At 47.4% G+C, this 22,491-nt stretch overlaps 1 protein-coding gene across 1 annotated transcript in view; it reads left to right on the top strand.

Annotated features, from left to right (window-relative positions):
• LOC143276594 (thrombospondin type-1 domain-containing protein 7B-like) overlaps positions 1–22,491 on the top strand; it is a 601,155-nt gene that overhangs the window by 549,037 nt on the left and 29,627 nt on the right. Inside the window, exons 25-28 of the mRNA XM_076581196.1 lie at positions 877–1,022; positions 1,695–1,808; positions 4,294–4,393; positions 5,839–6,048. Of these exons, the coding sequence (XP_076437311.1) occupies positions 877–1,022; positions 1,695–1,808; positions 4,294–4,393; positions 5,839–6,048 (570 nt within the window). The remainder of the gene's footprint in view (positions 1–876; positions 1,023–1,694; positions 1,809–4,293; positions 4,394–5,838; positions 6,049–22,491) is intronic.

Below are 22,491 nucleotides of genomic sequence, written 5' to 3'. Positions count from 1 at the left end.
GCTTAGTCATGTGTCTGTATGTGTGTGTATAATATGTGTGTATGTGTGTGTTTATTTGTATTACTTTTTTCCCCACAGCAGATTTCTCTGTGTGAAATTCGGGCTGCTGTCCCCAGGGAGAGCGCGTCGCTACACTGACAGCGCCACCCTTTTTTTCTATTTTTTCCTGCTTGCAGTTTTGTTTTCCTATGGAAGTGGATTTTTCTACAGAATTTGCCAGGGACAACCCTTTTGTTGCTGTGGTTTGTTTTACGTGAGCTAAATGCATTCTGCACACAGGACCTCGGTTTATTGTCTCATCCGAATGACTAGCGTCCAGACTACCACCCAATGGCCAGAGGAGGGAGAGAAAATGGTGGCGACTGCCGGTGTGATTCGAACCAATGCGCTCAGATTCTCTCGCTTCCTAGGCGGACGTGTTACCTCTAGGCCAAATCTCATATATACATGAGGAAGGTGGTAGAGTAGTTAAGTCGCTCAACTGCCAATAAAGTGAGTCCTTGAGGGCGTGGGTTCGAATCCCGCTCTTGCCCTCTCTCCCAAATTTGACTGGAAAATAGGTGGGGTTTTTTTTGTTTGTTTGTGGTCATTTATGTTCCATTTGCTATCATTCTAGTGCATTTCTGCACGTATGCTGTTGTGAAAAAAAATATTCATTTATCATTTTATTTATTGTTATCATCATCATCAAGAAAAACAATGGTAACATAATAACCGTAACAAATGAAATAATACATGAATACAATATATTATTATTAACTGTCGTCGTTGTTTTGTACAAAAAAAAAGAGAACAGTCATTACGCAAAGTTTATGTCCAGGACGATAACTTTCAACAACAAATCGTTGTCATTAATTCTTCCCCTCGCTCGTTCAGGGCAGACAACCCGGTACCGCACCACAGTGCAGGCCCCTATCGGCAACGGGCGGAAGTGCCCGAGCAACATGGAGGAAACGCGGCCCTGTTTCAAGCAGGGCTGCTACCACTGGCAGGTGACCCCGTGGTCGGCCTGCAGAACTCAGGTGACGAGGAGTTTGTTGGAGGACAGTGTGGATGATTATGATGATCGTGTTCTTGTAGTTTTTGTTGTTGTTGGAGTTTGTATTGTTGATATGTCACTCGTGAGTGTGTGTGTGTATTATGTGAGAGTGGTATTTTTGTGTGTGTGTGTACAATAGTGTGTGTTTGTGTGTGTGTTCGTGTGTGCAATTATTATGTGAGAGTGGTATGTTTGTGTGTGTGTGTGTGTGTGTGTGTGCGCGCGCGTGTGTGCAATTATTATGTGAGAGTAGTATGTATGCGTGTGTACAAAAGTGTGTGTGTGTTGTGCTGTTCTTGTTGTTGCAGCTGCAACTCACAATATGTCCTTTTTCTTTCTTTTTTCGTAGACGTCGATTGCTCTCTCTCTCTCTCTCTCTCTCTGTCTGTCTGTGCCTCTCTCCCCGTTGTGGTTATTGCTGTCGTCCTTGTAGTCGACAGTTGTGGTGTGAGGTTGAGCGCCGTCCGTCCTTTGGCAGTGTCCAGATGTCTCCCGTCCTTATTTACGCTAGAGTGCAGGTGAAAGAAACGTGGATGTTGCCTGTCCTTTTTGCTATTCTATTTGTTTGTTTGTTTGTTGTTTTCTATTCCTGCATTCATTTATCTAACCAGTCCTCTCTTTCTCCATCCCCCCCCCCCTCCTCTCCGCCAAGCAGAACGGGGTTTGTGGCAGCGGTCTTCAGGTGAGGAACGTGTCCTGTGTGGGGGAGGACGGCTTCCCTGTCAACTCCTCCCGCTGTCCGCACGACACGGAAAAACTCATCCTCAAGGTAAGACAAATGGGTTGCACGTGTATTTTTTGTTGTGTGTGTGTGTGTGTGGCTGAATGTGTCCATGTTGGGGGTGGGGTGGGCTGGAGGGATCTGCACGTGTGTGTGTGTGTGTGTTGGGTGTGTGAGTGGGTGTGTGGGTGTTTTCGTGGGTATTAATTTTGTGTGGGGAGGGGTGGGTAGAGGGGTGGGTTTCCATCCGCTTCTCCTCTTCCTCCTCGTCCTCTTTCTTCTCACCCTTTCTTCATTAAACTTCCTTCTCCTCCTCTTTCTTTTCCTCGTTCATCTTTTTCTCGTCTCTCTCCTCTTCCTCTTTCATCTTCCACCTCTTTCTCCTTCCACAGTCATCCTCTTCCTCCTCATCCTCTTTCATTTTCCTCTTCCAAGTTTTTCTTCCACCTTCTCTTCCTCTTCTTCCTCAGTCATCTTCTTCCTAGTATTTCTTCCACCTCCTCTTTCTCTTCCTCCTGTTTCTTCTTTCTCCTCCTCCTGTTTCTCCACCTCTTCTTTATCCATCTCCTCTTCTTTCTCCTCATCTACATCATGTCATTCATCTTCTTCCTCCTGTTCCTCTTCCTCCTTCATCTTTCTCCTCCTCATCTCATTCCTCTTCCTCCTCCTCATCTCATTCCTCTTCCTGTTCCTCATTCCTCTTCATCCTCCTCTTTCTCCTCCTGTTCCTCCTCTTCCTCATCTCATTCCTCTTCCTCCATCTGCATCCCTTCCTCTTCTCCTCATCATTTCCATGTTCCCTCTTCTCTACCGTCGCTCCCTTTCTCTGCTTCTGCTTCTTCTTCCTCTTCCTCCTCGTCAGCATCCCCCTTTTATTTCTTCTGCTTGTTCATCTCCCTATTGAAAATTACATCTCAAACTCTTGGGAACGGGACACAATAAGGGAGACAAATCTGTGCCTTAACTTGATTTGTACCTGGGACGTGTTCTTCCCCTTCGTTCACGGCCTGAGAATGAACAGGCTTCGCAGAGTCTTGGATGGATTAAAACACGAATGAATAAATCTGGAAGTTGATTAAATTTGGGGACAATCGATAAACTTTCCCTTCCCTTCCCTACCCCCTCCCTCGTCCTCCCGCCCCCTTCCACACGAACCTTTATCCCCCCCCCCCCCTCACCGTCTCCACGCCTCTGCCTCTTTTGACACTTCGTGAGAATGCGGTTCAAGAAATAATGCGATTCCAGGGTTGTCAAGGTAGCCTGTCGAGTGTTTATACATGATGGAATGCAACAAAGCCAGTGAAAAGTGCATTCGAAACAGGGTGGCACATACCCCTCTCTTTCTTTCTCTGTCCGTCTGTCTCTCTCCCCTCTGTCTCTTTCTATATATATATATATATATATACTCTCTTTCTCTCTCTATATATATATACACTCTCTCTATATATATATACTCTCTCTCTCTCTCTCTCTATATATATATATATATATATATATACACACATATATATATACACTCTCTCTCTCTACTCTCTTTCTCTCTCTCTCTACTCTCTTTCTCTCTCTCTCTACTCTCTTTCTCTCTCTACTCTGTGAAAAGTGCATTCGAAACAGGGTGGCACATTATTTCTTTCTCTCTCCCTCCATCTCCATATATATATATATACTCTCCCTCTCTCTCTATACACTCAATATATTCTCTCTCTCCCTACTCTCTCTCTCTCTCTCTCTCTATATATATATATACACTCTCTCTCTCTCTCTCTCTCCCCTCGCTATGTGCTTTCTCTTGTCTTGTGAATTTCGAAGTTCTGTCTCGATAGGAATACACAAATAAGCGCACACGAATGAAAAAAATCTACAAGCTGCGCTATGTTGGGCTCGAAATTGACACCTAAATACGCACCTACATCAAACAGCCAGATATGTGCTTGAATAATGGGCAGCACACCCACACTTTTTTTGCCCTGCAAGCGGTAATGAGATCATCTACTCCCTGCCAGTCACACAGTGGAGAGTGAAGGGGGGGGTGGGGGGGGGGGGGGTGGAGGAATGTGGAGACTGCCCGATAATAATGAATGTAAATAACGGGCGCAATAGCCGAGTGGTTAAAGCGTTGGACTGTCAATCTGAGGGTCCCGGGTTCGAACCTCGGTAACGGCGCCTGATGGGTGAAGGATGGAGATTTTTCCCGATCTCCCAGGTCAACATAATTATATACAGACCTGTTTGTGCCTGAACCCCCTTCCGTGTGTATACGCAAGCAGAAGATCAAATACGCACGTTAAAGATCCTGTAATCCATATCAGTGTTTGGTGGGTTATGGAAACAAGAACACACCCAGCATGCACACCCCCACCCCCAGAAAACGGGGTATGACTGCCTACATGGCGGGGTAAAAACCGTCATACACGTTTAAAGCCCACTCGTGTACATACGAGTGAACGTGGGAGTTGCAGCCCACGAACGAACAAGAAGAATGTACAAAAATATTTGAACATATTTCCAAAACTCTCACATCATTTATGTGCAGACGAGACGCGCGTGCCACGTGCCATGTCCCGGAGAGTGTCGGCTATCCGAGTGGTCCTCCTGGTCCAAATGCTTCATCAGCTGTCAGGACTTTGAACAAGGTCCGTTGGTATTTGTGTGTGTGTGTGTGTGTGTGTGTGTGTGTGTGGACATGTCGCTTCATCAGCTGTCAGGACTTTGAACAAGGTCCGGTGATTGTGTGTGTGGAATTGTCGCTTCATCAGCTGTCAGGACTTTGAACAAGGTGTGGTGTGTGTGTGTGTGTGGACTTGTCGCTTCATCAGCTGTCAGGCCTTTGAACAAGGTCAGGTGGTTGGTGTGTACATGTTTGTGACAGAACAATGAGGACAGGAGAGTGGAGAGTTAAACAAACAACAACAAAAAAACGAAGTAGTTTTCTGTGTTGCTTCATCAGTTGTCATGACTTTAAAAAAAAAAAAATAAAGTCAGGTTGTATGTGTATGTTGACAGGCATTGTGAAAGAACAATGTCAGGAGACTGGAGTCTTAAATAAGAAAAAGCAAAGTAACTATCACCATTAACAAGGTTGACTTGAAGTTATAAACCTTGTAAGTCGATAGAGATACTTTGGGGTGTTGTTTTTTTTTCTTTTGTTTTTTGTGTATGTGCAAGCATATGATCAAATACGCACGTTAAAGATCCCGTAACCCACGTCAGCGTTCGGTGGGCTGTGGAAACAAGAATGTACTCAGCATGCACACCCCCGAAAATGGAGTATGGTTGCCTGCATGGCGGGGGTAAAATCGGTCATGCACGTAAAAGCCCACTCGTGTACATACGAGTGAACGTGGGAGTTGCAGCCCACGAACGAAGACGACGACGAAGACGGAGAAGTCGTCTTATGACAATCAGAACAGCAGACGAAGCAACTGCTACACCCAGTCTATGTGTGTATGACAGTCAGTCGTGTCCGACTATCACCATCAGAACAGCAGAGGCAAATTAACTTGCTCGTCTCCGACTATCTGGGTCAAATAGACACATATAAACTCACAGGTATCTGAGGAAATATTGAAAGAGAAAAACAACACACACACACACATACAACAATGTGGAGTGATGGCCTAGAGGTAACGCGTCCGTGTAGGAAGCGAGAGAATCTGAGCGCGCTGATTCGAATCACGGCTCAGCCGCCGATATTGTCTCCACCTCCACTAGACCTTGAGTGGTGGTCTGGACGCTAGTCATTCGGATGAGACGATAAACCGAGGTCCCATGTGCAGCATGCACTTAGCGCACGCTAAAGAACCCACGGCAACAAAAGGGGTGTTCTTGGTAAAATTCTGTAGAAAGATCCACTTAGATAGGAAAAACAAAAACTGCACGCAGGAAAAAAAAAGGGGGGGGGGGGGGGGGGGGGGGGGGGGGGGGGGGGCGCTGTAGTGTAGCGACTCGCGCTCTCCCATAAGTTTCCTGCTCTGCTGTCTGTTCTAATGGTCATAGTCAAGTCATAGACAGGACACCGCATACAACCACAAGACTTGACGATCACCACCATCACAAACCAGTGACCGTGTGTACCCAGGGTACCGGACAGGGGTGACGGCCCGGTCACGCTCCATCCTGGCCCACCCGAGCCCCGGGAACAGGCCGTGTGACGAGACCCTGTGGGAGGAGCGGACCTGTCAGACTGACGCCTGCACGAGCTTCGGCTGGGCCACCACCACGTGGGGCGAGGGCGAGGGCTCGCGCCGCTCTGTGGTCTGCAAGAGGTCGGACGGGCTGGTGGTGGAAGGTGGGTGTGGTTTTTGTGTGTGTGTGTGGGGGGGGGGGGGGGGTTGTGTGCAGGGATGGTGGTGGTGGTGGTGGTGGTGGTTCTGTGGTCTGCAAGAGGTCGGACGGGCTGGTGGTGGAAGGTGGGTGTGGTGGGCGTGGTTTGTGTGTGTGTGTGGGGGGGGGGGGGGGGGGGGTTGTGTGCAGGGATGGTGGTGGTGGTGGTGGTGGTGGTTCTGTGGTCTGCAAGAGGGCGGACGGGCTGGTGGTGGAAGGTGGGTGTGGTGGGCGTGGTTTGTGTGTGTGTGTGTGGGGGGGGGGGGGGGGGGTTGTGTGCAGGGATGGTGGTTGTGTGTGGGGTGGTGGTGGTGGTGGTTGTGGTCTGCAAGAGGTCGGACGGGCTGGTGGTGGAAGGTGGGTGTGGTGGGCGTGGTTTGTGTGTGTGTGTGTGTGTGGAGGGGGGGGGTTGTGTGCGGAGATGGTGGTTGTGGTTCTGTGTTGTGCAAGAGGGCGGACGGGCTGGTGGTGGAAGGTGGGTGTGGTGGGTGGGTTTTTGTGTGGGGAAGGGTTGTGTGTGGGAAGGATGGGGGGGGGGTTGTGTGTGGGGTGGTGGTGGTGGTGGTGGTTCTGTGGTAAGAGGTCGGATTGGCTGGTGGTGGAAGGTGGGTGGGTTTTTGTGTGGGGAGGTGGGTTAGTGGTGTGTGGAGGTGGGGCGAAGGGGGTTATGTGTGGGTGGTGATGGTTGTGGTGGTTCCGTGGTCCTGCAAAAGGTTGGACGGGCTATGGTGGTGTAAGGTGGGTGTGGTGGGTGGGTGTTTGTGTGGGGGGTGTGCAGGGTTGTGTGTGGGGAGGATGGGGGGGGGGGAGGAGGGGTGTGTGTGGTGGTGGTGATGGTGGTGGTTCTGTGGTCCTGCAAGAGGTCGGACGGGCTGGTGGTGGAAAGTGGGTGTGGTGGAAGGTGCGCGTGGTGGGTGGGGGTTGATGGAGAGTTGTGGTGGTGGGGGGGGGGATGGGGAGGAGGGTTTTGTGTGTGGGATGGTGGTGGTGGTTCTGTGGTCTGTAAGAGATCGGACGGGCTGGTGGTGGAAGGTGGTTGTGGTGGGTGGGTGTTTGTGTGGGGGTGGGGAGGGGAGGGAGGGAGGGAGGGAGAGAGAGAGAGAGAGAGAGAGAGAGAGAGAGACCTTGCAGACAAAGGATTCCCCCTTAAGTCTCTCACTGACTTTGAGTGAACACAGAACGGACCATCTATGTTTCTGCATCTTCGCTTTTTTATTCTTGTTGTTTTTGTTGTTGCTTTCTCTTTCTGCCTCTCTCTCTCTCTCTCTCTGGTTTGATATTAAAGTTGACAAGCGTGAGACAAGTGAGAACTGTAGTCCAACCATATGTCTTGTTTCTCTGTCAGCTTTTTTCCTCCTCTTCTCTCAGAGCTGTGTATGTCTGTCTGCCCGTCTCTCCTTCTGCCTAATGGCACAGAATGGTTAAGACGCTCATCTGCCAGTACAGAGTCCGCGAGGGTTTGGGTTCGAATCCCGCTCTCGCCCTTTCTTCCAAGTTTGACTGAAAATTCGAACTGAGCACGTCTGGTCATTCAGATAAGACTGTAAGCCGAGGTCCAGTGTGCAACACGCACTTTTTTGCACAGAAAAAATAGAACCCATGGCATCAAGCGTGTTGTCCTGTGGCAAAATTCTGTAGAAGAAAACCACACTGATGAGTTACATAAGTATGTATGCATGCACTCAAGGCCTGACATAGCGCGCTGAGTTATGCTACTGGTCAGGCATACGCCTAGCGGATGTGGTGTAGCGTATATGGATTTGTCTGATCACAGTGACGCCTCCTTGAAAAACTGACTCTGTGTGTGTGTGTGTGTGTGTGTGTGTGTGTGCGTGTGTGTGTGTGTGTTTGTGTTTCTGTCCATATGTCTATGTATCCCTGTCTTTGTGCTCATGCGTGCGCACGCGTGTGTGTGTGCAGGTTTGGAATAATTTCAAAGCAGATGAGGAAGGATAGTTGCAACTAGTTTCAATTCTTTCTGGAAGAATTTTTTTTCAATACCCTGACACACACAGAGAGAGAGAGAGAGAGAGAGAGAGAGAGAGAGAGAGAGAATCAGAGCATGAGTGTATGGTATTTTTATGCTATACAAGATCCGCTTGCGCCCATTCAAGATACTTTCAAGCATAAGTATAGATTTTCTCGAAAGTTACGCACGCACGCACGCACACACACACGGACGTGCACACACTACACGCACATGCAGACATACACGTTTACGCACACAATCGTACGCGAACACACCCGCATACACACATGTGCACAAAAGCAGCCTACCGCGAGTTGTCCACTAACTCCTACACCCCTCTCCTTGCCAAAATTGCTGGCACACACACACACACACACACACACACTCACACGAACACAGACAGACAGACACAGACACACACACGAACACAGACAGACAGACAGACACACACACACACACACACACACACGAACACACACGAACACAGACAGAAAGACAGACACACACACGAACACAGACAGACAGACAGACACACGCACACACTCACACACGAACACAGACAGAAAGACAGACACACACACGAACACAGACAGACAGACAGACACACACACGAACACAGACAGACAGACACACACACACACACACGAACACAGACAGACAGACAGACACACACACACACACAATCTCCCCCTCCTTCCCCCAATCTAACCCATACTTTTTACCCACCCCCACCCCTAACCCTTTAACCCCCCACCTCTTCTCGCTAGACTTTCTGGCAGACGCTCTCTCATCGATTTCCATCTATCAGCCCAACTCGGGAAGCAAGAATGCCAGAAGAGAGATGGTTTGCAGGGAAGGAGGGATGGGAGGGAGGGAGGGAGGGAGAGAGAGAGAGGAGGGTGAGCTTCGGAAAGGGCGGACTGGAGGTGGGGGGGGGAGGGGTGTAGGTAAGGTAAACCCGAGTTGAATAAGATGGATCAGAGAGAGAGAGGGGGGGAGGGGGGGTTGAAGGACGGTAATTTGGTGGTGGTGGTGATGATGGTGGTCCAGGTGGTGGTTTTGGAAGGGGATTGACAAAATAAAGTGACGGGACTTTGCCGAAAGTTAGTGTGGTGTGGTGTGGTGTGGTGTGGTGCGGTGCGGTGCGTTACTGTGCTGTACGAGCGCGATATGGTGTGTTGTGTTGTGTGGTATGGTGCGGTGTGTGGTGTGGTGTGGTGTGAGGTGTCTGGTTCTGTTTCGTTTCTCTCGTCTGACGCGTCTGTCGACTGAGGATTTCTTGAGGAATGCTGCTCTTGTGTTTGTGTGTGTCTCTCTCTGTCTGTCGGTCTGTCTGTCTGTGTGTACGTATACATACAAATGCATATACATATGTATGTGTGTGTGTGTGTGTGTGTGTGTGTAGTGTATATATATATATATATATATATATATATATATATATATATATATATATATATATAGACAGACAGATAGACAGACAAATAGGTAGGTGAATGTAATTTGTCTGTCTTCCTCTTGTGTGTGTCTGTCCGTCTGTCTGTCTTTCCTTTTTTTCCGATATTTTATTCCTCTCATTCATTACTTTTTCACGTCACGTTTTTTTATCTCCATTTTCTTGGCGGGGGTGGAGGCAGGAGGGGGTGCGGTGGGGCGGGGGGGGGGGGGGGGAGGAGTTCAGGGTTTGTGAAGAAGAGAACACGTATGCTTAATCTATTGCCTTCAGAGAAGAAAAATAATCGTTCAATCATTCTTTCTCTTGCTCACCTCACATACTGACACACACACTTGACACTCAAGCACACACGCGCGCGCGCGCGCGCACACACACACACACACACAAGCACATACAAACATACTGCGCGCGCACTCTTTCTGTCACACACACCCACTCCACAACCCCCACACCCACACCAAATCAGAATAAACACCACGCAACACACACCACATCACATTACATACACCACGCAACACAAACATCACAACACAGACACAGACACACACACACACACACACAGCTACTTAGAGGGAAATACAAAAACATCGATTTATGTCCACTAGCCTCAGGGAAGATGAGCGGGAGAAGGAGGAGAGTGAGGGTGGTGCAGCGGTGAGTAGGTAGAAGGCGATTTGGGGAAAGGAGAACGGGGGTGAGACAGACACAGGGACAGAGACAGAGACAGAGGTACAGACAGTGAGCCAGAGCTAGACACAGATGTACTGACAGTGACAGACAGACACAGAGACAGAGACAGACACAGGTATAGACAGAGACAGACGGACAGACAGACACAGAGAAACAGACAGACAGACACAGAGGGACAGACACAGACAGATACAGGAACAGAGACAGAGGAACACAGAGGGACAGACAGTGAGACACAGGGGTACAAACAGAGACAGACAGACAGACAGACACAGAGGTACAGACAAAGAGGGACAGACAGTGAGACAGACACAGAGGTACAGACAGAGACAGACAGACAGACACAGAGGTACAGACAAAGAGGGACAGACAGTGAGACAGACACAGAGGTACAGACAGAGACAGACAGAAAGGTACAGACAGAGACATAGAGGGACAGACAGAGAGACGGGCACAGAGAGAAAGACAGGCAGGCAGAGAGAGAGGAGGGGGGGGGGGAGAGAGAGAGAGAGATTTTAGCAATGTCAAGAACAGGAGCCCCACCCTCATCCCTACACCCCCTAGCCCCCTCCCCCAACACACACTTACCTCCCTTAAAAACACCACCACCACAACACACACACACCCACACCGAGTCAGTTTTCTGTAGAATCTGTAACCGATTCCATACAAAAATTTGATTCTCTATCCATGCTCTAATTCTTGCTGTTTTTGTTTCGACCCAGAGAACATTTTAGATTTCAAATTATTACAAACAGAATGATTCTCAATGCAAGACTGGCTAAACCTCTACTCTGAACGATGGGTTTTATCCGAGTATTGAGATTTGCTGTTCAACCAAATTTTCTTTGCAAGATTGTAATGCAGTCCTTGCTCTGGTTAAAATAATAAATAGAAATAGAAAAAAAAAATCCCTGCATGCAGCTACAAAACAAGTAAAGCAATTCCAGGATATGAGAAAGCATTAACTGTCTCAACAGATACCATCGTACACCCTTATTATTTTTTGTATTTGTATTTCTTTTTATCACAACACATTTCTCTGTGTGAAATTCGGACTGCCCTCCCCAGGGAGAGCGTGTCACTACACTACTGCGCCACCGATTTTTTTTTTTCTTCCATGCGTGCAGTTTTATTTGTTTTTACTATGGAAGTGGATTTTTCTACAGAATTTTGCCAGGAACAACCTTTTTTGTTGCGATGGGTTCTTTTACGTGCGATAAGTGCATGCTGCACACAGGACCTCGGTTTATCGACTCATCCGAATAACTAGCGTCCAGACCACCACTCAATGTCTAATAGAGGGGGAGAAAATATCGGCGGCTGAGCCGAACCAGCGCGCTCAGTTTCTCTCGCTTCCTAGGCGGACGCGTTACCTCGAGGCCATCACTTCACATTTATCTTGGTGACTGGCATTTCTTGTTTAATCTATTTTTTCTTTGACTTGTGTACTAATGAGGAGGGGGTGTTCTATCCAGTCCCGATACTTATCCCCAGGCTGGAGTAAAGTCAGTATTGCAAGCGTTGTTCTTGGGCGTCTAAACGAGTGAGAGCTTGAGTGAATGCTCTGGCGTGACACTGACAAATAAACCACATTCCTATGAAACATTATTACTTTTTCTATCCAGGTTTGCCTTTGACTGCAATTTAGCAGGTGAAATTTTTCAAACTAGATGCGTTTATTGACCCACAAGTGTATCTGAAAACAAGGCATCACCAGTAAGGTATGGTACAAACGATTCTACAGTATCGGCTTACCATTAATATTTTGTTCTTCGGACTGATGATTCGTTCATTAATAACGAGAGCAAAATCGGACTGTGTCATGTAGTTTTGCTCTCCTTGTGAAATGTACTCAACGGGCGAGTTTGTCAACAAAATCTAATAACTAGTTTTAACAACATTTTACGTTTAAACTGATTTGGTTCTTCAGTGAACATGGCTTTGAATGAATTGAGTCTGAGCCTCTTTCTTTCTTTCTCACCCCCACCCCGTTCTCCCACTTTTCTCTCATCTCTTCTCTCCCAACTCCTTTTCCTTCCCTCCCTCCCTTCCCCTCACTCTCCCCCCCCCCCCCCCTTCCTCTCTGTCTTCCGCCCTCTTCCCCCCCCCCTTCCCCTCCCCTTTCCTCCCCCCCCCCTTTCCTTCCCCCTCCCTTTGACCAAGTGCAGACGACACATCAATTACTATCGATGGCACCGATCTTGGAAAGGAGAGGGTGGTGGAGGTTGATGGGGAGGGGGGTGGGGGTGGGGGTGAGCCAGAAGGGGAAAGAGATGGAGAGAGGAAGGGAGGGAGAGATAGAAGGAGGGATGAATATTGTGTGGAAAAGGGGTGGAATGGACGGAGATGTGAGTGGGGGGGCCGGGGGGGTAGAGGATGGTGATGCTGACGCGGAAGGGGGGAGGGGATGTTTGGGGGACATGACGTCTTTGGTGATGTCTGTGGGACTTCCGTGAAAGACGGGGGCCTGGGGGGAGGGAGGGGGGATGGGGACGGGGCGGGGGCAGGGTGGAGGGGGCCAGGGGATGGGGGGGCGGGGGTTCGGGATTGTGGTGAGGTTGGGAATTTTATTCCGAGTCAGATATTCATTCTGCGTTGATGCCTGTGTGGTTATTTCTGTCCCTCTTGTTCGGTCTGTCTGGCTGCATCTCTCTCCTTTTGTGTGTGTGTGTGTGTGTGTGTGTGTGTGTGTGTGTGTGTTTTCTTCTCGTCCTCGCGTAGTTTGTGTTAAATAGGATTGAGTAAAGTAGCTGAAGCTGAGTGCTGATCTTGTAGTTTATCTTTCCTGAGACAGGGTGCCAATGAAGAGGCTGCAAGAGAGGAGAGATGATGCTCATTCCAGGAGAGCTGAAGGGTTGTGTAAGCGCTAAAGGGAATGGGGTGGATATAGCAGGCAGACCAGAGAGAACAAAGTTGCAGTCGTCGAGTTGAGAGAGAATGCGACACACGATCATGTTGTGCGTGTGGACAGTTATGTCCGACTGGAACTGATACACCGAAATCATTTGGCAGGATCGACAGGGTTAGGTGGGATTTTTATTTTTTTTTTTTTTTTTATGTACGCTATTTTCGAGGACAACTCCAAAATTCTCCACTGAACGAATTATGACATTGCATTTTTGTTTGCTTTCAGTGAGCATTGCTTCAGTTTTGTCAACATGTCATCGTGATTTATTCCCAGTCACCCCGGTCTTAAGTCCCTTTGGAAGGCCAGTTTTTCTCCCTTTCTTTCCTCACAGTGACCCCATCTGATGTCCAGTGGGTATCTGAACGGTCCATCCTGTAGCATTCGTCGTGAGAAATGCAGTATTTTTTGTCTTCATCCAGCTCTTCCAAAGTGAGAACATCCTCATTTGTAACGTTACAACGGTATCAGCAGCAGGTAAAACGTTGTCATTGTTGCCTCTTTTTATCCTTCGCACGGAGAGAGTTAATGTGCAGGAAGCAGATGGATCTTTGTTGCAAGAGAAAAGACATGTTCAGTGGGTGTGCCTTTTTTTTCTGAAGTTGAAATGTCATCTGCGGTGGGACGGGCGCAACAGACGAATGATTAAAGCCCGGGTTCGAATCTCGGTAAAGCCGCCTGGTGGGTAAAGGGTGGGGATTATTTTTCCTGATCTCCCTGGTCAACATATGTGCAGACCTGCTTGTGCCTGAACCCCCTTCGAGTGTAAACGCAAGCAAAAGATCAAATGAGCACGTTAAGGATCCTATAATTCATATCAGCGTCCGGTGGGTCATGGAAACAAGAATATACCCAGCATGCACACCCCCGAAAAACGGAGTATGGCTGCCTACATGGCGGAGTAAAAACGGTCATACACGTAAAAGCCCGCTCGTGTACATACGAGTGAACGTGGGAGTTGCTGCCCACGAACGAAGAAGAACAATCTGCGTAGGCATAATGATTACCTTTGTGGTGGGTGATACTTTCAGAATCGTGAACAGAGTATTATCGTGTCGAAAAGAACTTGGCCTAAAACAAACCCTTGTGGGATTCCGTGTACAGGCAGGAGTGTGAGAAGAAGAACGACACCTCTGTAGAACGTGTATGTATTAATTGTCTCTATTCGTGGCATTGGTGTGTATGAAGGCTGGGAGGTGGGGGATGGAGGGGGTTCGGGGGGGTGGGGTGGGGGGTTGGAGAGAGAGCTTTGAACAGTTTGTTGTGTCAAAAACATGGCAAAATTCCAGAGAAGTTAGAGCGGAGGAGGGATTTTTTTATGTATGTTTTTGAGTCATATGCTAATACATGGTTAATCAGCTGTCTGACTTTGGTGTGAATCTGTTGATTATTATTATCAATTGTGGAACTGCTGGCAGTTGCAATTTTGAAGTGATGGTTTGATCCACACAAAAAACTTTGCAAAAGGTATTGAGCGAGGGGATGCAGGTGAGATTGAGCAGGCGAGAGAGAGAGGGGGGGAGAGGAAGGGGAGACATAGAGAGAGGGAGAGAGAGAGCTAAAACATCACACGCAAGCCTGTCTCCATTCATCTCCCTTGGTATCCAGGGGAATGAACTCTTGAGCTGAAGACTTACCTTGGAACCTTTCTTCCCCAAAACTGTATAAAAAAAAAAAACAATCTTCAAAAAAAATAACATAAGAAATAAAATAAAAAGCAGGGAGGGGATAGGAGGTGGTAGAGAGAGAGGAAAGGTGAGGAGTGGAGTGGGGGCATCGAGAATGATAATGATAAATATAAAAAAAATCTCGCGCCATCCTTGCAACCAGAACCTCCCAGAGGAATGCGAAGCTGTCTGAACCACTAAACAACGGCCTGTCATTTTGTGTGTGTGTGTGTGTGTGTGTGTGTGAGAGAGAGAGAGAGAGATGTCAGAATGTATTGTGCCCCCAGTGGTCTGTTGGGAATTTCCAGGTTTGGGGAAAGTCCAAGTCTCCACTGGAGAAGACTGGCCAGGGGAGAAAGCTCAAATTTTAAGCCTTAATCTCGTTCTCCGATATCTAAGAGAGAGAGAGAGAGAGAGAGAGAGAGAGAGAGAGAGGAAGCACGCACGTGAGTGTGCATACACATAATGACACTTACAAACATGCACACACACACATATATTATATAATACACATTTAAAAAATGGTGCAGGTGGGGGCCGGGGTGGGGAATAGAGTCGGGGAGGGTGACGGAGGGGGTTGGAGGGATGGGATGGGATGTACAGAAAGATGGCAGAAGAGAGGGAGAGGGGTGGAGAGATGATGGGAGTGCAGGGGGTAGAGAGAGAGAGGAGGGGGGAAAGAGGGAGACGGAGAGAGAGGGAGAGAGAGAGGGAGATGGGAGAGAGGGGGAGAGGAAGATGGGGAGAGAGGAAGATGGAGAGAGAGAGAGAGAGGAGGGGGCAGAGAGGGAGATGGGAAGAAAGAGAGGAGGGGGAGGGAGAGAGAGGGAGATGGGGTGAGAGAGAGAGAAGGGGGTAGAGAGTAGGTAGAGGAGATGGGAGAGAGAAAGGGGGAGAGAAAGATGGGGAGAGAGAGAGGAGGGAGATGAGAGAGAGAGAGTGGGGAAAGAGAAGAGGAGATAGGGAGCCGGAGAGCTGGGGAGAGAGGAGGAAGAGAGAGAGAGAGCAACAAAAGTCATTAGGGCGGTAAAATCCCCCCTATGACAGCCGAGTCATCACACTGAAAACCGCAGTGAATCTGACGGAGTCACGGCCATAAAAAGGCCGAAACGATTCTCCAAGACCGCTGGGATCCTATCGATCATCTTGGCACATCAACTCTTTGAGCGTCTTTGACAGCCACGCTGGGGAAAAAAAAACAAAAAAAAAAAAAAAAACACATTAACACCCCAAAATGGCACCCATCACGCGCGCGCCGGCACCCCGCACGAATTCACGCGCTCGCAAAGTTCGCGCGCACCGTCGTATGCGCGCGCGCACACACACACACACCCTCCTACCCACACAAACTCATAAGTTGTCTGTCTTGTTCGTGTGTGTGTGTGTGTGTGTGTGTGTGTGTGTTGTTGTTGTTTTGTTTGTTTTTGTTTTATTTTGTTTTGGTTCTTTTCCTAAATCGCACGCACATACAGAAATCCAGGCATGAAGGCGCATGCACGCACGCACACAGAGCCAGCCAGCAATCTCATATCGATTCCTATCTATAAACCCGACACCAGGAAGAAGATACTCTCGGTTCTCCCTGATGGAGAAATGGGTTAGCGTTCGTGACAGCGGGTGAATTAGGTCGTTAGCCAGCTGTGGCAGTTAGTGTGGTGTGGAATAAAAAGCCTGGAGTGGGGTGGTTGTGGGTGGGTGGGTGGGGGAGGAGTTGTTTTGATGTATTCAATTGCTTCTGATTAGCTTTTTTTTTTTTTCTTTTCTTTTAATCCGTATCCACCCTCTCCATTTGTCTTAATCTCTCTCCCGGCTTTGTGCATCTGACCCTCCCCCCCCTCTCTCTCTCTAGCAAACTACTGAAATTCGACCGGTTGAAATTTAAATCCTTGAAGGAAAATATCCCTCCTGTCTCTGCTTGCAGAATTGACATTTCAAACAGGAACTGAAATTTTTAAAATCGATTTTTAAGCTTACAGAAAAAAGAAAAGAAAAACTTTATTACAGAAGTGACAGGGGTGCGGTGTTTGTTACTTTATCACAGAAGTGAAAGGGGTGGAATGTTTGCGACTTTATCACAGAAGTGACAGGGGTGGGGTGTTTGTTACTTTATCACAGAAGTGACAGGGGTGGGGTGTTTGTTAATCTATCAAAGAAGTGACAGGGGTGGGGTGTTTGTTACTTTATCACAGAAGTGACAAGGGTGGGGTGTTTGTTACTTTATCACAGAAGTGACAAGGGTGGGGTGTTTGTTACTTTATCACAGAAGTGACAGGGGTGGGGTGTTTGTTACTTTATCACAGAAGTGACAGGGGTGTGGTGTTTGTTACTTTATCACAGAAGTGAAAGGGGTGGGGTGTTTGTTGCTTTATCACTGAAGTGAAAGGGGTGGGGTGTTTGTTGCTTTATCACAGAAGTGAAAGGGGTGGGGTGTTTGTTGCTTTATCACAGAAGTGAAAGGGGAGGGATGTTTGTTCCTTTATCACAGAAGTGAAAGGGGTGTGGTGTATGTTACTTTATCACAGAAGTGAAAGGGGTGGGGTGTTTGTTGCTTTATCACTGAAGTGAAAGGGGTGGGGTGTTTGTTGCTTTATCACAGAAGTGAAAGGGGCGGGGTGTTTGTTGCTTTATCACTGAAGTGAAAGGGGTGGGATGTTTGTTACTTTATCACATAAGTGAAAGGGGTGGGGTGTTTGTTACTTTATCACAGAAGTGAAAGGGGTGCGGTGTTTGTTACTTTATCACAGAAGTGAAAGGGGTGGGATGTTTGTTAATCTGGTGGTGGTGGTGTGTCCATCGAGATCGATGATGACCATCGTTGTCATCCAGATGGGGGATGGGGGATGGGGGGAGGGTGGTGGTGGGGTGGGGGGAAGGATGCTCATGAATCTATCTGTGATATCTGCAAACAGATAGATTCACAGTTTGTTAATCTATCACAGAAGTGACAAGGGTGGGGTGTTTGTTGCTTTATCACTGAAGTGAAAGGGGGTGGGGTGTTTGTTACTCTATCACAGTAGTGACAAGGGTGGGGTGTTTGTTACTTTATCACAGAAGTGAAAGGGGTGGGGTGTTTGTTAATCTATCACTGAAGTGACAAGGGTGGGGTGTTTGTTACTTCATCACAGAAGTGAAAGGGGTGGGGTGTTTGTTAATCTATCACTGAAGTGAAAGGGGTGGGGTGTTTGTTACTCTATCACAGAAGTGACAGGGGTGCGGTGTTTGTTGCTTTATCACAGAAGTGACAAGGGTGGGGTGTTTGTTACTCTATCACAGAAGTGACAAGGGTGGGGTGTTTGTTACTCTATCACAGAAGTGACAAGGGTGGGGTGTTTGTTACTTCATCACAGAAGTGAAAGGGGTGGGGTGTTTGTTACTTTATCACTGAAGTGAAAGGGGTGGGGTGTTTGTTACTCTATCACAGAAGTGACAGGGGTGCGGTGTTTGTTGCTTTATGACTGAAGTGAAAGGGGTGGGGTGTTTGTTGCTTTATCACAGAAGTGAAAGGGGTGGGGTGTTTGTTGCTTTATCACTGAAGTGAAAGGGGAGGGATGTTTGTTACTTTATCACAGAAGTGAAAGGGGGTGGGGTGTTTGTTACTTTATCACAGAAGTGACAAGGGTGGGGTGTTTACTTTATCACAGAAGTGAAGGGGCGGGGTGTTTGTTACTTTATCACAGAAGTGACAGGGGTGGGGTGTTTGTTAATCTGGTGGTGGTGGTGTGTCCATCGAGATCGATGATGACCATCGTTGTCATCCAGATGCGGGATGGGGGATGGGGGGAGGGTGGTGGTGGGGTGGGGGGAAGGATGCTCATGAATCTATCTGTGATATCTGCAAACAGATAGATTCACAGTTTGTTAATCTATCACAGAAGTGACAAGGGTGGGGTGTTTGTTGCTTTATCACTGAAGTGAAAGGGGTGTGGTGTTTGTTACTCTATCACAGAAGTGACAAGGGTGGGGTGTTTGTTACTTTATCACTGAAGTGAAAGGGGTGTGGTGTTTGTTACTTTATCACAGAAGTTACAAGGGTGGGGTGTTTGTTAATCTATCACAGAAGTGACAGGGGTGGGGTGTTTGTTACTTTATCACAGAAGTGACAAGGGTGGGGTGTTTGTTAATCTATCACAGAAGTGACAAGGGTGGGGTGTTTGTTGCTTTATCACAGAAGTGACAAGGGTGGGGTGTTTGTTACTTTATCACAGAAGTGACAAGGGTGGGGTGTTTGTTACTCTATCACAGAAGTGAAAGGGGTGGGGTGTTTGTTACTTCATCACAGAAGTGAAAGGGGTGGGGTGTTTGTTAATCTATCACAGAAGTGACAAGGGTGGGGTGTTTGTTACTTCATCACAGAAGTGACAAGGGTGGGGTGTTTGTTACTCTATCACAGAAGTGACAAGGGTGGGGTGTTTGTTACTTTATCACAGAAGTGAAAGGGGTGGGGTGTTTGTTAATCTATCACTGAAGTGACAAGGGTGGGGTGTTTGTTACTTCATCACAGAAGTGAAAGGGGTGGGGTGTTTGTTAATCTATCACTGAAGTGAAAGGGGTGGGGTGTTTGTTACTCTATCACAGAAGTGACAGGGGTGCGGTGTTTGTTGCTTTATCACAGAAGTGACAAGGGTGGGGTGTTTGTTACTCTATCACAGAAGTGACAAGGGTGGGGTGTCTGTTACTCTATCACAGAAGTGACAAGGGTGGGGTGTTTGTTACTTCATCACAGAAGTGAAAGGGGTGGGGTGTTTGTTAATCTATCACTGAAGTGAAAGGGGTGGGGTGTTTGTTACTCTATCACAGAAGTGACAAGTGTGGGGTGTTTGTTGCTTTATCACAGAAGTGACAAGGGTGTGGTGTTTGTTGCTTTATCACAGAAATGACAGGGGTGTGGTGTTTGTTGCTTTATCACAGAAGTGACAGGGGTGTGGTGTTTGTTGTTTTATCACAAAAGTGACAAGGGTGGGGTGTTTGTTACTTTATCACAGAAGTGACAAGGGTGGGGTGTTTGTTACTGTATCACAGAAGTGAAAGGGGTGGGGTGTTTGTTACTTTATCACAGAAGTGACGGGGGTGGGGTGTTTGTTACTTTATCACAGAAGTGACGGGGGTGGGGTGTTTGCTTTATCACAGAAGTGACGGGGGTGGGGTGTTTGCTTTATCACAGAAGTGACAAGGGTGGGGTGTTTGTTACTTTATCACAGAAGTGAAAGGGGTGGGGTGTTTGTTACTTTATCACAGAAGTGAAAGGGGTGGGGTGTTTGTTACTTTATCACAGAAGTGAAAGGGGTGGGGTGTTTGTTACTTTATCACAGAAGTGAAAGGGGTGTGGTGTTTGTTACTTTGTCACAGAAGGGAAAGGGGTGGGGTGTTTGTTGCTTTATCACAGAAGGGAAAGGGGTGTGGTGTTTGTTACTTTATCACAGAAGTGAAAGGGGTGGGGTGTTTGTTACTTTATCACAGAAGTGAAAGGGTGCGGTGTTTGTTACTTTATCACAGAAGTGAAAGGGGTGGTCTGCGAGCAAAACTATAAGTTGTTTCCATTCCATTCCACTCAAGCAGCGTCGGGTACTTTAGAGCATTACCTGTCAGGTATGGTAATGATGATGGTCTGGTGTCTCCTGTACTGAACTGCTCATACCTTGTGCGACTTGTCAGGAAATTCTGTCAGATGTGTTGGTTTAAACAGTATTTTCATTGATGTGGAACATGTCACAGAAATACGACACAGTTATGGATGAACAGGACAAGAAAATCCTGTCCATGTTTGTCCAAACGGGTTCATTTCATCACAGCCGGTTCAGTCTGATCACTAAACTTCTCGTTTGGAACTGATTGCATTGTATTGCGTTGTATTGAATTAATTTTGTCACATCGTATTTGTCTGTGTGGAAGTCGAGAGTAGAGGGAGTCGCCACAATACAGCACCACTTCTTTTTTTCTTCTTTCCCCCCTGTCTACAACTAACTGTATTTGTTTTCCCATCAGTGGATTTTCCTACGGAATTTTGCCATTGACAGTCCTTTAACAACAACAACAACAATGTAGAAAAAAAAGAAATGGTGGAGAGCAATTTGTCTAAACGCTTTTATTTGCTATTAATTCCAACCAGTGTAGTTTGATCTGTGGGTCCGTCATTGCAAAAGGAGGAAAAAGAAAAAGAAAACAACAACGAACGGGAAAGATAAAAACAAACAAAATCCGTACGGTGGAGAGCGATTTAATTCCATCCGTATGTCGCGAGCTCTCTTCTCCTCCCCCCTCAAGAGAGAAATTTCCCCTACAGACTGTCCGTACCACTAAACCACCTCCTTCCCACTCTCGACATGTCAGAGAATGACGTCAATGGCAACAAGTCTGCAGAGGAAAGCCGGCCGGCCAGGCCACACACCGCCATTGACAACTCTGAACCTCGTGTCCTCCGACATCGGAGGGGAATTGAAGAGGTGGAAAATCGATTTGTATAATTTTCGAAGCCTTGCGGCCGTTTTGTGAACAGTTGTGTGTACAGAAGGGGGCTTGGGATCAGAAAGCAGTGAGGCTATAATTGGTTTTTCCCCTTCCTCGCTTTTCGTAAACTTTGCTTTTGATTCCGCTATTTCGGTGATGGTCTCTCTCTCTCTCTCCCCTCCCATTTTTTTTTATTTTTTTTTTAATAGTTTGGACTGAGGTTGGGGTCACTTTCGATGCGAGCTCATGAATGCAGTTTTACAGAGAGTAGGCCCTGGAGGTTTGTATCCACGGATTTTCATACCCTGCCTCCGGTTCTATTCGATGTTTCTCTCTTACGCTATCATATAATTTGTTGGTGGTGTTTTCGTATAGTATATTTTGGCTTTGTTTTCGTTTGTTTGTTGTTGTTTGCTCTGCATGAGTACTGCGTAGAATATGTGTGAGATAAACTCAAAGGCCAAGGTGTGTCTGACAACTCCGAATTTCGTGTTCTTTGATATCGCCGCGGACTTGAAAGAGGCCGATGATCGATTTGCAATTTGAAGCCGTGTGGGTGGGTGGGTGGATGGATTGGGGGGGGGGGGGGGGGGATCAGAAAGTAGTGAACGTTATAATTGCTGTTGCTTCCTCGCTTTTTTTCTTCTTTTTTTTCCAAACTCTACTCCAATTCCTTTTTTTTCTGAACCTCTCTTGGTTTGTTCATTATGGTGGGGGGGGGGGGGGGGGGTGTTGTTTTTTTTTTTTTTTTTTTAATTTGACTGGCTTTCCTGTTTTAGGGATTTAAGCGTGTCACCTTACATTATCATTGGTTAAGTCTGAGGCAACTTTCGAGGCATTTTACTATGTGCATATTATTGTGTCGGTATTTTGAAGAGGCCGACAATCGGGATGTAATTTGAAGCCTTCTGGCCGTTTAAACTCCAAAAGCACACACATGTACGTGTGTGTGTGTGTGTGTGTGTGTGTGTGTGTGTGTGTGTGTGTGTGTGTGTGTGAGAGAGAGAGAGAGAGAGAGAGAGCGAGCAGGGATGGATGGATGGATGGATGGAGAAAATTAAATAATACAGATGAATGCTGATAAATTCGACTCGAAATCGGCATATTCTTCCACAGGGGCTGCAGGGATCCCGTGGTGATTTTGGTGTGTGTGTGTGTGTGTGGGGGGGGGGGGTTCCCCGTCTGGGGAAGGGAATGCGTGTAAATGTTACGAAAACAATGTGATTTGATCGCGTGTGAGAATGTTAAAAACTCGTATTCGTCTTTGCTCTCTT

Source organism: Babylonia areolata, chromosome 32 (genome assembly GCF_041734735.1).
Source record: "Babylonia areolata isolate BAREFJ2019XMU chromosome 32, ASM4173473v1, whole genome shotgun sequence".
Lineage (NCBI taxonomy): Eukaryota > Metazoa > Mollusca > Gastropoda > Neogastropoda > Buccinidae > Babylonia > Babylonia areolata.
Note: the sequence above shows the minus strand (reverse complement) of the source record. Positions and strands in the feature narration are given on the sequence as shown.